Source organism: Phocoena phocoena, chromosome 7 (assembly GCF_963924675.1).
Source record: "Phocoena phocoena chromosome 7, mPhoPho1.1, whole genome shotgun sequence".
In the NCBI taxonomy this organism is placed as follows: Eukaryota; Metazoa; Chordata; class Mammalia; order Artiodactyla; family Phocoenidae; genus Phocoena; species Phocoena phocoena.
Window position 1 is genome coordinate 56,264,538 of NC_089225.1, and position 17,486 is coordinate 56,282,023.

General features: G+C 39.5%; 2 protein-coding genes across 2 annotated transcripts in view; one reads left to right on the forward strand and one right to left on the reverse strand.

The window, feature by feature from the left end:
- SP3 (Sp3 transcription factor) overlaps nt 1–17,486 on the reverse strand; it is a 62,933-nt gene that overhangs the window by 10,992 nt on the left and 34,455 nt on the right. The gene's annotated exons all lie outside the window — the stretch shown is intronic.
- Nucleotides 13,415–14,128, forward strand: LOC136125885 (SERTA domain-containing protein 1-like). Its single transcript, XM_065880887.1, has one exon. It carries the CDS (start codon nt 13,415–13,417, stop codon nt 14,126–14,128), a length of 714 nt encoding a protein of 237 aa, XP_065736959.1.

Sequence of the window (17,486 nt, forward strand, 5' to 3'; positions counted from 1 at the left end):
CTACAAACAATAAATACTGGACAGGGTGTGGAGAAAAGGGAACTCTCTTGCACTGTTTGGTGGGAATGTAAACTGATACAGCACTATGGAGAACAGTATGGAGGTTCCTTAAAAAACTAAAAATAGAACTACCATATGACCTAGCAATCCCACTACTGGGCATATACCCAGAGAAAACCATAATTCAAAAAGACACAGGCACCCCAATGTTCACTGCAGCACTATTTACAATAGTCAGGACATGGAAGCAACCTAAATGCCCATCGACAGACGAATGGATAAAGAAGATGCAGCACATATATACAATGGAATATTACTCAGCCATAAAAAGGAACAAAACTGGATCATTTGTAGAGGTGTGGAGGGACCTAGTCTGTCATACAGAATGAAGTTAAGTCAGAAAGAGAAAAACAAATACTGTATATTAACACATATATGTGCAATCTAGAAAAACGGTACAGATGAACCTATTTGCAGGTCAGGAATAGAGATGCAGACATAGAGAACAAACGTGTGGACATGGTGGGTGAGCGGTAAGGGAGGGTGGGATGAACTGGGAGATCGGGACTGACATATACATACACATTACCATGTGTAAAACAGACAGCTAATGGGAACCGCTGTATAGCGCAGGGAGCTCAGCTCGGTGCTCTGTGGTGACCTAGATGGGCGTGATTGGGGGCGGGGTGAGGGAGGTCCAAGAGGGAGGGGATATATATATACATATAGCTGATTCACTTCATTGTACAGCAGAAACTAACACAACATTGTAAAGCAACTATTCCCCCAAAAAAATAAAAATGAAAACAAAAACCCCCACAATACATGATTTAGAACAAACACTGAATATAATCATCTTTGATAAAACATAAATTCCTACACATTTTAATTTTGATTTATGTAAACTAAAAATCTTAATGGACATTTATTTTAGATTTATACCAGTCACTAATAATTGGAGCCAAAAATAGCCTAAAGAAATCAAATGTGCCCTAATAGCTCCTGAATTTATACTAATGAAAACTAGAATGTGCAACCAAGAAAAATGCCTCTAACAGTTTAAAATTAATTTATTTTATCAGAAAAACTACAACTAAGAATCAAGGGGGGAAATGGAAAGAGAGGGCACTCTGGCCTGGGCAACAGGGTAGATGGTGGTGCCATTCACTGCAATAGGAAACACTGGAGAAGGTTCAGGTGGAGGTAAAGAAGGACAGTTAATTCAAGGTTGCTGGTCACAGAGTCTGAACAGCTTGTGAGACAAAACAGTAAAAAAGCTGGATCTACACAGATGGAGTGCATCCAAAGTAGTAGGTTAGATCATTCAAGGACTATGAGTAGAATGAGAAGAGAAAGTAGCCTATGAGGAACGCAGACATTTAAGGAACAGGCAGAAGAGGATGAACCTGTGAAGGAAAGGCGTACCCAGAAAAATGTGCTACATTAAAGAAAGGAAAAGTGGTCAACATCAAATACTGCAGAAAATTCAAGAAGGAAACTAAGAAAATTGGCCAGAAGTGAAAAAGTGTTTAATAACAAGTATAGCTATGTCTGGCTTGAGAGGGAGACAGAAACATGACACTACAGGCTAAAGGGGACCAAAAAACAGTCTGGGGGAAGAAGTGTTTTGTTCTTTGTTTGAAGACAGGGAAGACTTGAACATGTGTAAATGTTCATGAGAAAGATCCACTATAGAGGGAGAGACTGAAAACACAAGAATAAAGTCCCTAAGAAGTCAGGAGGAGATGATGAGCCATAGCACTTACAGGCTTAACTGCTGGAGCACAGCCACCTCCTCTATTACATGAGGGAAGAAAAGATACAGGCACATTCATTCATTCAATAAGTGATTAGCTACTATGTGCCATGAACTGTGCTAGACCCCAGAGGCAGAGAGAATTTGATGCCTAGAAATTAAGGGGAAATGGTTTCTATTTCCTCAGTGAAAGGATGAAGAATTAGATACGTATAAAATTCATCCAAACACACAACATAAATGAGTACTGACCTCTGTTCCTTTATAATCAGGTGTCCACCTGCATCATTATGACAAGACATTTAAATATGCGCACAAATACCACATAGTATTAGCTTTTTTACAAGTTAAATAAAAGACAGCATATGGATAGCACATATCCAGAGTTAGATAAATTTTAAGTCCATAAAACGAGGAATTTTGTCAGATGTTTTTAAAGCTACTCATCTTACATTATTTGTGACAAGACAACAAGGAAAAAGGACGACAGAATAATATTAAGAGCAGATAAAGGAGTCTAGAGAGAGAGAAGATTTAAAGAAATCGTAGAGAACAAATAAAGTAACTGATGAGAGAGGGCAAGAATGAAATACAACCTGACTGAGGGGATAACGATATTACAGGTCATTCCTACTCCTATTGCTAATTCTCTTACTGGAACCTACAAAATATCTTTAAAGAGTGTGTCATGGCCATGGATACTTATAACTTAGTTCTCTTTCCTACTGAATTCCAATAAAACACAGGCACACAGAACATAACATGTCCAAACTGAACACATCTTGTCCACTCACCAAACCTTCTCCTGCTTCCCCCTTTATTGATAATTGCAAGCCACCTAATGGCTCAAACCATCAATTTCAGGTGAGTCCTGTCAGTCCATTCCCAGCCTCTCATGTCTCGCTTCTGCCAATCCAACTTCTACAGAGCTTCCAGAATCTTCTTCCTAAATACAAAATCTAATGGTATCACTTTCCTGATTCATTACCTGCACTAATTCTCTATTTTCTACAGTATTAAGTACTAACTTGTTAACTTGGTACTCAAGAACCTTCTCAATCTGGCCACAACTGCTCTTCCAACTTCAGTATTAAAATACTGAAATTCTCATTACTGTCAGAACCCATGTCCTTTCTTAATGTCACACCCATAAGTATATGCCTCTCTTGCCTGGACTGTTTTCTAGCTCTTTTCCTTTTTCATGTAACTAACATCTACTTATCCTTCAATATTAGTTCAAATGTCATCTCCCTTATACGTGCTTATGGTAGAATTAGTTCTACTTACTGGCTCATACATCCCTTTAGATAATAAATGCTTCACTCAAAAGTGCTCAGAAAATACAATCTGACTAAATGAACAAACCCTTCCTTAAGGAGGAACTTCCAATCTAGGTAATAATCTACCTGGAAAACTCTGTCCTCTACTTCTCTATGCTCCTTCTATCTGCAAATAATACATATAGAGAAGATTTTAAAAATTTAATTTTATCTCAAATGGATACTTAATTTTCTAGCATCACTTACTAAAAACAAAAAAAGAGTCAGTTCATATGGACAGGACCACAAAGTGCTCATTAAAGACAATAAATTATTTGCCCAAGAAGTGTTATACCCAATTTTTAATCATTTTTCTTGCTCATACACATCTGGGGTATTTTAGAATCTTAATCATAAATTTCACCCATCTAGTAAATCTTAAATAATTCCTCTTTGGCAACCTGCATTATCAACTTAATACAGACACCTTTAAAAACAGGTCTTCAGGGCTTCCCTGGTGGCGCAGTGGTTGAGAGTCCGCTGCTGATGCAGGGGACACGGGTTCGTGCCCGTTCTGGGAAGATCCCACATGCCGCAGAGCGGCTGGGCCCATGAGCCATGGCTGCTGAGCCTGCACGTCCAGAGCCTGTGCTCCGCAACGGGAGTGGCCACAGCAGGGAGAGGCCCGCGTACCGCAAAAAAACCCAAAAAAACAGGTCTTCAGTACTAGGCAGTCAAGTTTGTATCTTCCTCTATATCTTAGTGTAGATAATAGCAAAATATTTTTTACCATGCTGCATTAGTGTCCTGCATGGTATCTAGTTATTCTCAGAAATCTACTGTTTATAAAGCTCAGGAGAAGGGGAAGTGATACCCATCAAAATGGCCCACAGAAGTATGAAAAGGTACTCAATATTATTAGATATCAGGAAAATTAAAATTAAAATCATAGTGAAGTATCCTACACATCCACCAAGATGGCTAAAACTTTTTAACAGGCCACCTGTTAGCAAAGTAATAGAGCAACTGAAACTCTCCCACACTGCTGGTGGGTGTGTAAATCAGTATAACAACTTTGGAAATCTTTTGACTGTATCTTTTAAAGATGAACCTTTGTATACCCTATAACGGAAGCAATTTCACTCCAACGGAAAGGCATATACACATGACACCAAAAGTACAGAAATGCATCCTAAACTGGAAGTAACTCATATATCCACTAGTGTTGGAATAGAAAAATCGTAATATATTCATTCATACAGTGGAATATGTTAAAACAATGAAAATTAACAACTTACATGCAACAGGAACACCACAGACATAATTTTAAACAAAAGAAGGCACATACACACTCTCTCTTACATATAATACCTATATCTATAGAGAGACAGATATACCATTTAAATAAAGCTCAAAGCAACAGGAAACACTACTATACAGTGACTGCCTACCTTTACGAGGCGTAATGACTGGGTACAGGGAGATTGAGGAACTGCTGGCAATATCTTATTTCTTGATCCAGGTGGTAATTTTTCCTATGTGTTTGTTTTATAAAAAATCATCGTTACACACCTATGATTTGTACATTTTTCTGAGTGTATATTATACTTTGAAAGATCATTCTAAATAAAAAAATTTAAAGTAATCTATAGGAGATTACTTAGGGAATTTGTTAAAGACAGTCAATCAATGTTTGTTGTGGTTTCATCTCTAGTTCCTGTATAACCAACTAGCCCCTTCTCCCACCACTGGAATTAAAAACAAAAACATAAATAAACAAACAAAACCTTAAGATGACTGGGCTCCCAGCAAAGTATTGCACTGGATCTGAACCCAGGCATTTGAATTTCGGAGCCTGCACTCTTAAGCACTAGTCCATACAAAATTAATAAACCCCTCGTTAAGATAACGCAGTAGCAAGACCAAGAAATTAATCACATTTTATTTCTCATTTGAATTTCCAGTGTCTTAAACGCATAACAATACACTTCTATATTCAGTAAGTAATTATTAAGAATCTACTGGATATCAGACACTGTGCTATGGGACAAAGAATTAAAGGGAAAAAAGAGAAAAAGAAAAAAAAATGTCTAAGGGATTTTATTGTAAAAGAATAAAGTCATAATCAAAAGAAAAAAAAAGATGACTGTGCTCCAAAAATTAAGTCAATTTGAAGTTTAGGACATAATGTTATTCTCTACAAATATGTGAGTGATTACAATATGCCAGTCACCGTTCTAGGTTCTAAGGATAAAAGTTAACAACAGTTAAGCTCATGTCTTTATCAAGTTTCCTTTTTAGTGGGAAAAGACAGAGCAAATAATCGAGTAAATATGGCTGACCCTTGAACAATGCAGAGTTAGGAGTGCCATTGTGTAACTTATAGTTCTCCTTCCGTATATAATCTGCCTATTCAACCAACTGCAGATCGTGTAATACTGTTGTATTTACTATTGAAAAAACTGCATGTAAATGGATTTGAGCAGTTCAAACCCATGTTCAAGGGTCAACTGTACACAGCATTTTGTGTGGTGGTGAACTGTTATGGGAATAAAGTGAGGTAAGGATAGACAGAAAGTGAAAGGAGAGAAGTACTTGCTGTTTTAAATAAGTGGCCAGAAAAGGCTTTGCTAATACGGTGACATTTGACCCTGAAGGAGGCAAAGGAGCAAGAAGGTGGGGGAAAGTATTCCAGGTAGAAGGAAGAGCAAGGTGGATGTATGCTTGGTGTGTTCAGAGAAATGCAAGGAGGCCTGTGTGGCTAGAAAGAAATGAATGTGAAAGAAGAGTAGTAAGTGACAAGATAGCAGAGATAAAAATGTAAAGGTGGGATAAGATTATACATGATGTTATACATTGTGTACTACCTTGTAGGCCACTAAAAGTTTACATTTTAGGGCTTCGCTGGTGGCGCAGTGGTTGAGAGTCCACCTGCCGATGCCGGGGACGTGGGTTTGTGCCCCGGTCTGGGAGGATCCCACATGCTGCGGAGCGGCTGGGCCCGTGAGCCATGGCCACTGGGCCTGCGCGTCCGGAGCCTGTGCTCTGCAGCGGGAGAGGCCACAGCAGTGAGAGGCCCGCAAACCGCAAAAAAAAAATAAAAGTTTACATTTTATTCAGTGAGTGAAGCCACTGAGAGTAGAGGGGTGATATAGTGGCGTAAAACTAGTTGTTAATGAGGAAGTGGTAAGGAATGGTCAGAATCAGGAAATACTTTGTAGGTAGAGTCAAAGACATTTGCTAACAGGGTTTTATGTGAGGTGTGAGAACAAGGAGTTAAATATAACTCCAAGGTTTTAGTCCTGAGCAACTAAAAAGATGGAGTTGCCATTAACTGAAACAAAGTAGAGTGGGGGTAGAAAAAATTATGGGAGAGGGGTGCCATTCAGGGGTCCATTTTTGGATATGAAAGTTTTGAAGTACCTATGAAATACCCAAATGATCATGTTGATTAGGCAGCTGACAGATCTGGAGTTCAAACAGATGTATGGCCCACAGATATAAATTTGGGCATCATCAACATTTACAGTTGGTTACTGAGAGTCACCTGGAATGGAGTATATATATATATTTATAGGAAGAAACCCTAGGCACATCAAAGCTGACAAGCAGAGATTAAAAAAAAAAAAAGAAAGAAAAAAAGCCAGTGAGACAGGAGGAAGCTGGTATCCAAAAGCCAAGTGAAGAAATCATTTCAAGAAGAAAATAATCAGGGGCTTCCCTGGTAGCGCAGTGGTTGAGAGTCCGCCTGCCGATGCAGGGGACACAGGTTCGTGCCCTGGTCGGGGAGGATCCCACATGCCGCGGAGCGGCTAGGCCCGTGAGCCATGGCCGCTGAGCCTGCGCGTCCGGAGCCCGTGCTCCGCAATGGGAGAGGCCACAACAGTGAGAGGCCCATGTACCGCAAAAAAAAAAAAAAGAAAAGAAAATAATCAAAGGTGTCAAATGCTTGTCAGTCAAGTAAAATGAGGATTGGGAAATGACTTTTGGATGTAACAATGTGGTGGTAATAGCTTGACAAGAGCTGTTCCAATAGAGAAGTGAGAATACAACCCTGCCCAGAGTACATTCAAGAAAATGCAAGGAAATGAACTAGAAACAAGTATATACAAGTCTTTCCAAGAGTTCTGCAGGGAAAGTAAGCATTATAAAAAGAGCACTGAAGGTCCTAAACTAGCCCACAAGGGTAGATTTAACACATAACACTACCTGAAATAGTGTAAACTCACCTTTATTTTCAGTAGCACTACCTATATGATATAAATGTAATATAAAAATGATATGTAATATCATTTATAAAAATGAACTAGTAATATAAAATATTTTATATATTATTATATATAATATAGTAATATAAAAATGAACATGCTTATTTAAACTTGACTTTTGGTACTTAAGGAATAACAAGTTTTAAACGCAAGAAAAAAATGTAAGCAATGGAAACAAATTCTCAAGGACATTTGAGTATACATTTAAGAACTTTATAAACTCACAGCACTGGTTTTTGATTATATCTATTCTCTACCTCAAAATGCTTAAATGTCCACTTCATCTGGCCTGGTATATGACTGACAGTATCTTTGTGCCATAGTTATAGTTGTTTTCAAGGCCTACCCCAATAAAACAAGTTTGTGAAAGGGATATATAAACGAAAAAAATTTTTTTCCAATTTCCTGCACACCTCGGTAAGAGCTAAAGGAAAAGAGAGAGAAACAGAGACTTTAAATGATGAAAAAATACACACACACACACAACACAGTATGGTTACAAAGATAAGACTAATTTTCTTGTATAGCCAATGGACAAACACAAAATAACAGAAAGGTATTATTTTAACATGTCATTAATACACTTTAAGTAGAGGAATACCAAAAAAGTAGAGACTGGCGTACGGAAGTGTGGTGGTGAGGGTGTAGATGGATCCAACTTCCCACAGACACCACTATATAGCACTGATGACTTCAAAGAGTTTGGCTGTTTTTGTGGATTAGGAAGAGGATGAAGCCAGTGGTCTCCAAATCTTCCTGATTGCTCGACACTATTAGTAAAGTTGTGAACATGCACCCCGTAAATGTGTTTATTAAGTATATACAAGTAATACTATTCTAACTGATTATTAAACATTATAAAACACAAATAGTTATATAAGATAAACAAATGTATTGTTAACTGCGATAGCTCAATATTAGATAATGTCACAACAATATTTAGGTAAGATTCAGTGTTATCAATAGCAGATGGAAACTCTACCATTTTCAATGATACTTGCATTTCTTTTCTATTCAATCCATGGTTTCTTTACATGAATATTAAAGCCACTTGTCCACTCTGAAGGACATTCAGTTAAAACCAAAAAATACAATTCCATTTAATCCAAGCATATCCAAGTACATATAAACAGCAATATGCAGCAGCATGCTAAAGCAACATAAAGTGGGTAAGTGAGCAGGCTTATCATATGTAACACAAACACAAATGACACGGAATTAGTGAAGGCACCAATGGCAATCTGTATAATCAATATTAGTTAAGCATTAATAACTCAAGAGTATGTTTAGATTCTATTAAAAATATTACAAGAAAATGTTAAATGCTTCCTCCTGAGACTATTTGCTACTTATTTGTCAATAGAGCTAATTGAATATTTAAGATAAATTATTTACTGGTTTATCAAGTCTGAAAAATGCATATTTAATTTAAATAATACTAGATAAATATGAATTACAGTACTATTGATAAAATGAGACATTATCCTTTATCAATAGCGTATCATTAGGATTTTGTTGTTCTTATCAAAGGCTTTCATGTTCTCTGCCTTCAATTTTTAAAGTACTGATGAAATTACTTCATTTGATTCTGAAAGTTTATTTTCCTTACATTTTTTCTTTAATTAGTTTCACCTGCTATAAAAATCACCTAAACAGAATTACAGGATAATCCTACAAGATCTTGTATATTATTTAATTACACTTTCACGTTCATAACTATTTAGATTCCTATGGACATTTCAGAGCTACCAAGTCTTTTTTTCTAGTTTTTCTTTCAATGGGATAGTTCTAAACTATAGACATGGATTCCTAAAAATATAAGGTCACTAATCTGATCAAAAGAAGTTAACACGGGCTTCCCTGGTGGCGCAGTGGTTGAGAGTCTGCCTGCCCATGCAGGGGACACGGGTTCGTGCCCTGGTCCGGGAAGATCCCACATGCCACGGAGCAGCTGGGCCCGTGAGCCATGGCCGCTGAGCCTGCGCGTCTGGAGCCTGTGCTCCGCAACGGGAGAGGCCACAACAGTGAGAGGCCCGCGTACCGCCAAAAAAAATAAAAAATAAAAAAAAGAAGTTAACACTTTAGGGGAAGGTTTTAAAACCACATTTTCTTTAACAAATATAAACTTTATATATATATAAAATCTCTGCTTTAACATGAAGCAATCTCTTTCCCATAAACCCTATCTCCTTAGATTTGGATCATTACTCTTCTATGACTGCTCCCTTCCCCCACTTAAATTTAATCTTTTATTTCATCTCTACTAATCTTTTTCAAATCCAACCCCCTTCTATTTTTTTTTTTACAGCAGTTTCCCAGATTATTTTCAAACCTTTTCTACCCAACTGGAGATTATACATTAATAAGAGTATTCTTCCTAGTAAATCTAAACAATACAAGCTTTTGTAAGATACACACACGTAGATATAAACATAACTGGAAATGACTGATTTTCTAATATGCCTTACAGAAGACCTCATTTTACAGACATACCACAAATATATGAGAGACTATGACCTGCAATTAATACACTGTGAACAGTGAAATACTAACTTCACTTTAATCTGAAGTACTAAATAAGTTACTGTTAAAGGAAGTGTTCAATACCATATGCTAATGCATATATATGGAATTTTTAAAAGCTGTACTCGTGAACCTAGTGGCAAGGCAGGAATAAAGACGCAGATGTAGAGAACGGACTTGAGGGAACGGACTTGAGGCCACGGTGGCGGGGGGAGGAAGCTGGGATGAAGTGAGAGAGTAGCACTGACATATATACACTACCAAATGTAGAATGGATGGCTAGTGGGAAGATGCTTCAAGCACAAGGAGATCAACTTGATGCTTTGTGACAACCTAGAGGGATGGGATAGGGAGGCTTAAGATGGAGGGAATATGGGGATATATGTATACATATAGTTGATTCACTCTGTTGTACAGCAGCAACTAACACAGCATTGTAAAGCATTTATACTCCAATAAAGGTGTGAAAAAAAAAGGAACAGTGTTCTACTCTATGATGACGATAACATATAAGATTTACTACTTGTTGGACACTATTAAAGCACTTAACATACACTGACTTACTTCGTACTCCCAACTACCCTAAGGTTTTAGTCATACTTTTCTCCCAACTTTCTAGATGAGAAAACAAAGAGGTTAAGTTATTTGCCTGAAGTGACACAGCTAAAAAGTGGTGGAGCCAGGACATAAGACAAAGAATTATGCAAAACCGTATTATAAACATTGCAAAAATCAGTTCCCTCGCTTTTGAAAATGTCCGTACCTAGCATCGCCCCTCCATCCAAATACTGGCAACCCTACGGTGGTCACTATAATAATTTGGGGAAAACTGGGATGGGAAACATTACCTGTGTGTAACTTTGCAAAGTCTGAGACCTCTGAGGTAGAGCACAATGTAGAGTAGACCACAATGGACGGCAGATGTCAAGGGCCCAACAACATCTTATTCAAAGAATCCATGTCCTTAGACAACAGACTTGTGATTGCCGAGAGGGAGGGGGTACGGGGGAGGGATGGATTGGGAGTCTGGGGTTAGCAGATGTATTATATACAGAATGGATAAACAACAAGGTCCTGCTGTATAGCACAGGAAACGGTATTCAATATCCTGTAATATACCATAATGGAAAATAATTTTTAAAAGAATGTATATATATGTGTAACAATCACTTTGCTGTACAGCAGAAATTAACACAACACTGTGAATCAACTATAGTTCAATTAAAAAAACAGGGGGCTTCCCTGGTGGCGCAGTGGTTGAGAGTCCGCCTGCTTATGCAGGAGACATGGGTTCGTGCCCCTGTCCGGGAAGATCCCACATGCCGTGGAGCGGCTGGGCCCGTGAGCCATGGCCACTGGGCCTGCGCGTCCAGAGCCTGTGCTCCGCGGTGGGAGAGGCCGCATTGGTGAGAGGCCCGCGTACCACACACACAAAAAAAATCAGTTCCCTCCCAGGGCTAGTTCCCAGGAATAGTAGTCTAGCCTCCTTACATATGAATATGTAGTTTTAATTGTAGTTTGTTCAAACCAGTGTGACTTAAAAAATCTGGGGACGATAAAGAAAATGTATATACATACAATGAAATACTGTGCAGCCTTAAAAAGGAAATCTTGTCATGTGCTACAACATGGATGAACCTTGAGAACATTACACTAAGTGAAATAAGCCAATCACAAAAGGACAAATGCTGTATGAGTCTACTAATATGAAGTATCAAAAGTAGACAAAATCATAGAAACAGAATGTAGAATGGTGGTTGCCAAGGGCTAGGAGGAGGAAAGAAGGGGAATGGATACAGATTTTCAGTTTTTCATTATGTAAAGTTCTACAGCCTGTTGCACAGCAGTGTGAATATATTTAACACTACTGAACTATACACTTAAAATGGTAAATTTAATGTTATGTGTTTTTTACTATAATTTTTAAAAATCTGGGGAAATCTCCCATTACTTCCCACTCCCAGAGATGACTTATGTTAGGAATCTTACAGATAAAATCTTCAGTGTCACAGATAAGAAGTTCAAATTATCTATGAAGGATACACATCAATATAAGATATTACTGCAAACAGTACTCTTTGCTAAGATTCATCCCTTCCTCCATTAGCTGCAGAGATTAGTTTTCCTCTCTAATTTCAGATTTATAAAGACTACTTTAAAACTATTCCAAAGTTTTTTAAAAAGTAAAAGCTGTTTTCCTCCAACACTCCCCCAGGTTAAAATAATACCAAAAAGATAGTTCTCAAAAAGCCCTGATTGCCCCCTAAGAAACAATAAGAAAGTGATTTGTTACCAGCAGCTCTCACAACTCTCACTATTCAAATCCTAACAGTACCAAACATTCATACTAAGAGTAGATTCAATTTTTAGAGACAAGATGATAACCAGAAGTCACATGTTATGAATAATACTAGTATTTAAACTGGAAGATATAATTTTGCTCTTCGTTCAAAACAAACCGTGACCACAATATAAATTGGATCCCTACAGTAGCTTACCTCCCCCTAGCACCTAATCATCATTGGAATAAGCAGAACACCTCCTCAGCCTAAGCAATTCAGGACCAATTTTTTTTTTTTAAGTCTTCTTAGGAAGGCCAAGAGGGGAAATATACAAAAATGTAGTAAGTTATACATGATTTTGTTTTTTAACCTCACCTCTCACAATCCTATTCTCAGTTTTTATATCATCCATCCGGTAGATAAACATATCTTCTCCCATGTTCACAAAGCTATGTTTATGTTACTCACCAAGGGTGCAAAATATAGCTCTACATTAATTCTACTACTAATCCATTCTAATTTCATGTTGCAAGAAAATTCTCTTCCAAACTGGTTTGCAGTCAGGAATTACCTGGAGGGTCAGTGGTTAGGACTCGGCGCTTTCACTGCCAGGGGCCCAAGTTCAATCCCTGGTTGGGGAACTAAGATCCTGCAAGCCTCGCAGCACAGTCAAAAAAAAAAAAAACTGGTTTGCAGTCATCTGTTAAAACACTATTTTAAAAAATAGCTATGGAAGAACAGATAATACTGTTTGAATACTATGTATTATCATAATTTGTTGAAATACAATGGCAATAGCATATAGTATACTATATGCTCATCTCAAATTTATATAACCTGGGTTTCTTTTGTAAGTTTTAATTATTAAAAACTCTTTAAAAGGACTTCCCTGGTGGCACAGTGGTTGAGAATCAACCTGCTAATGCAGGGACACGGGTTCGAGCCCTGGTCCGGGAAGATCCCACATGCCGCGGAGCAACTAAACCCGTGCGCCACAACTACTGAGCCTGCGCTCTAGAGCCTGTGAGCCACAACTACTGAAGCCCGTGCGCCTAGAGCCCGTGCTCCACAACAAGAGAAGACCCTGCTCACCGCAACTAGAGAAAGCCCATGCACAGCAAGGAAGACCCAACGCAGCCAAAAACAAACAAACAAAACTCTTTAAAAAATTAAACGTTGGAAAAGAGTATGGAGAAGTGCGTCTTGTCTCTCAACTCAGGCACCAGTTGCTGAAGGGGACCAGGCGAGCAGTGCTGCCGCCACCGCTTCCTGATTGGCTGCGGGTGGCTCCCTCTTCGTTCTGATTGGCAGCTGGTGAGCTGGATGATGCTGAGCAAGGGCCTGAAGCGAAAGCAAGAGGAGGAGGAGGAGGGGAAAGAAGCCCTGGCAGTCGACACCTGGTGGCTGGATCCTGGCCACCCAGCAGTGGCACACGCACCCCCAGCCGTGGCCTCCCGTTCCCTCTTTGACCTTTCGGTGCTCAAGCTCCACCACAGCCTGCGGCAGAGTGAACCGGACCTGCAGCACCTGGTGCTGGTAGTGAACACACTGCGGCGAATTCAGGCGTGCATGGCACCCACAGCTGCCCTGTCACCTATGCCCAGCCTGCCTACAGCCCCAGGCATAGCTGACAACCTGCTGGCCAGCTCTGATGCCTCCCTCTCAGCCTCCATGGCCAGCCTTCTGGAGGACCTCAGCCATATTGAGGGCCTGAGCCAGGCTCCCCAGCCCCTGGTAGATGAGGGGCCACCAGGCCACCCCATTGGGGGAGCCCCACCCAGCTTGGGTGCCTTGGACCTGCTCGGCCCAGCCACTGGATGTCTGCTGGTCGATGGGCTTGAGGGCCTGTTTGAGGACACTGACACATCCATGTATGACAGTGAACTTTGGGCACCAGCCTCTGAGGGCCACAAATCCAGCCCTGAGGATGGGCCAGGCAAGGAAGAAGCTCCAGAGCTGGATGAGGCCGAACTGGACTACCTCATGGACGTGTTAGTGGGCACACAGGCACTGGAGCGGCCACCAGGGCCAGGGTGCTGACTCCCCCAGAGCTGGGATGTTGATCTGGTGTCCAAACTGAGCCTGGTGGCTGGACCAACTCTCCTTTGAAAGACACAGCTGGCTTCCCTAGAGAGGGGCTTTGGAGAGAAAGAATCCAGTCCTGGGCAACTTTACCTCCGTATTCTGGTCTCTGGCTGATGGGGGTAGTCTGGAATTGGCCCTTGTGGCTAGAATGTGATTGGACCAGGCCCAGTGCTGAATCCCTGGAGCCAGAGCTTGGTATACTCTTTCCCTGATGTGGGAAAAGACCCCAACCAGTTTTTTTGAAATTAAAGCCAGTTGTGGGAAGTCTCAAAAAAAAAAAAAAAAAAAAAAAAAAAAAGAAAAAGAAAAGAGTATGATCTACTACTTCAATGTTTAATTATTTGTATATCACTTTAAAAATACATAGAAAACATCTAAAATTTTAAACCTTCAGGGCATGAGTTGTTTAGGATGGTAGTTTACCAGATAACTACAGGTTACCATATTTTGAATGGAAATGTCTCCAGAATTAATTATACATTTACCTACCTTCTTTAGTGGGAAGCTCAGTCTAATGACTCAAATTATTAAAAATAATTTATGGTAGTAAACAAGCCCTAGAACATTGTACTAAAAACATAAACAGAATTCTGGCTTTTATTTCTTGTACCTACTTGTGGGTTTTTTGGGTTTTTTTTTTTTTTGCCTTCTTCCCAACTCTTCCTTCCTCCATCTCTCAGGCTACACATCCATTGTCCATTCTAATGTTTATCTTCCAAACCAGTTTTAAACTTGGAAATCAGCCAGGATTGTTAAAACTGTGTATAAATATTGGATAAATTAGGTCTACAGAAAGAACCTAAAGCTTTTCCTAAGAAACCCAAACTGAAAACAATGAAGATGGGGACTTCCCTGGTGGCACAGCGGTTAAGAATCTGCCTGCCAATGCAGGGGACATGGGTTTGACCCCTGGTCTGGAAAGATCCCACATGCCACAGAGCAACTAAGCCTGTGCGCCACAACTACTGAGCCGGCGCTCTAGAGCCCCGCGAGCCACAACTACTGAAGCCCATGCACCTAGAGCCTGTGCTCTGCAACAAGAGAAGCCACCACAATGAGAAGCCCGCACACCGCAAGGAAGAGTAGCCCCCACTCACCGCAACTAGAGAAAGCCCGTGCAGCAACAAAGACCCAACGCAACCCAAACAAACAAACAAATAAATTTATTTTTTTTAATGTTAAAAAAAAAATGAAGATGGCCACAGTGGCTATACCTGCTCCAGCAAAGGGATTTTCAAACTATAGTTTCTTAAAAGACACTACAGGTGTCAGCAGAACAGATGACTATGTATAAAGTCTCAGATCCTCATATAAATCAGAGCAACCCCATAAGATTAGTGTTATACACTGGAGTTCTACCTAAGGCTTCATTTGAGGTTAGGTTCTGCTCTAGCACTGAACTAAAACTGATGTTGCTGCCACTGACACTAGGGTTAAAAAAAGATAATGGTTTAGGGTTTTTCCCCTACTCACCTCATTTAAAAAAATATTCCCTTTAAACAAAACAGTCCCTTGATTTCCTCAATCCTGTGTTTAAAATGCATATTACTTTTTCTAAGGATTATTCACTACACTTTCTATAGATTCAACAATCTTAATTTGAGCTTTTACCACCAGAAAGAGGAAACAATGCTTTAAATGATCCAGTAAACCATAATGATGCTACGTATAGCTTTGAACAATTATTTCTAGTTAAAATGTTACAAGTTTCATTGTTCTCTAATTTTTCCTGTGTCTTCTACAATCTCTCTGCCATAAAAGAGGGCACTTAGTCCATGTGTGTGCTTGGCTATTATAAGGAATATAAGCCAAAAAGCTGTATTTTGGCAGTTTCAGAATTTGTACATTTTCTTCTGCCCTCAAATTTCAATGTATTCAATTCAAACATTTATTGAGCACCTACTGTGACTAAAATTATAACCTAACACATCAATCGGAACTAGTGAGGTGGTGGTACAGTAACAAACAATCCCCAAATCTCAGTGGCTTGACATAACAAAAGTTTATTTCTCATTAATTTTACATGTCCAACTCTGGTTGGCAGGAGAGATCTGCTTATCACAGTCCCTCCACTTGACACATGCTTCCAAGATTGTCTTGCCAAGGAAGGTAAAAGGTAATGTGGTAAATCACATCCTGCTCTTAAACTTTCATTCACATTTTATTGGCCACAGTAAGTCAGATAGCCATGCCTGATTTCAATAATGACATGAAAGGGCAATCCTATCATGTGCTTAGAAGAGAAGTGGTCTATTTATGAAGAAGCATGATTCCCAAGTCCCTGTGCTGATCAAATATTCAATTTACTTTTCCTCCCACATTTGGATACACCTGTCCCCTTTCATGCAGAAGATAACCCAAAAATTCCACCTAGTTATAGCACCAAGCTCAAAGTTCTCAGGTCCAGACGTGGCCCTTGTTCACAAAGACCTGTTTACTAAATCAAGTTACCTACCTCCCTTCACAGACACAATACACAATGACAGAAAAAGCTAAGTATAACCATAAAAAACACTCCTGTTCAAAAGATGAGAAACAGGAGATAAAATAGTCAATAGTTCACAGCAATTCACATACCCCGCTGAACAGATAGTGTAAGTGCTCTCTGTTCTGGGGGAGAGAATTCTCTGACTGATCACTGGGAGGAGTTTCTCAGTCTAGTATTCTCTGAGCCTTTTGGCTCTACCTTCCAGATTTTTTTTCTTGCCTGCTATCCTCCTCCACCACAAGTGAAGTGAACACAGGGAGTGTGCATCCTTAGCTAAGAGGAATTTTCAGCCTGCTGGTAGAAGGTTAGGGGGTGGTGACCAACTCATGCAATCACACTTTCTTCACACTTTCCATGCTGGTTTCTTGGGCTGTACAACTCCCTGAAAAACTTAAGAGGCTTCTTATCTGTTCTAGCCATTTCCAAGTGCCAATGTCTAGAACCATAGCTTTTTTTCTAGATATGTCTTTTAGACTTTCTACATTTCTTTGCTTTCTTGCCCCAAGAGACTGTGTGCTATCTATTTCTCTCTACTTAATTGTGGGTGCCCTGGAACTACCTGGCTTTAGTAGGGAATCCATACCTTTTAAAAAAAGTCTCTTTTCCCTAACCCAACAGAAAGGCACCACCCCCTTAAGTAGACCTTTACTCTGAATCACCTTAGGACTTTTTAACAATGAGAGTGATGGTCATAACCCTGATTGCCAGAAAAGTTTTAATTATCTGCTCAAAAGGCTTCTTAGTTTCATCTCTTACTGACTGACAGTGAGAAACAATTGCTTCTTCCAATCCTACAATTCCCCAAATTTCTGGACTCTCTTTATT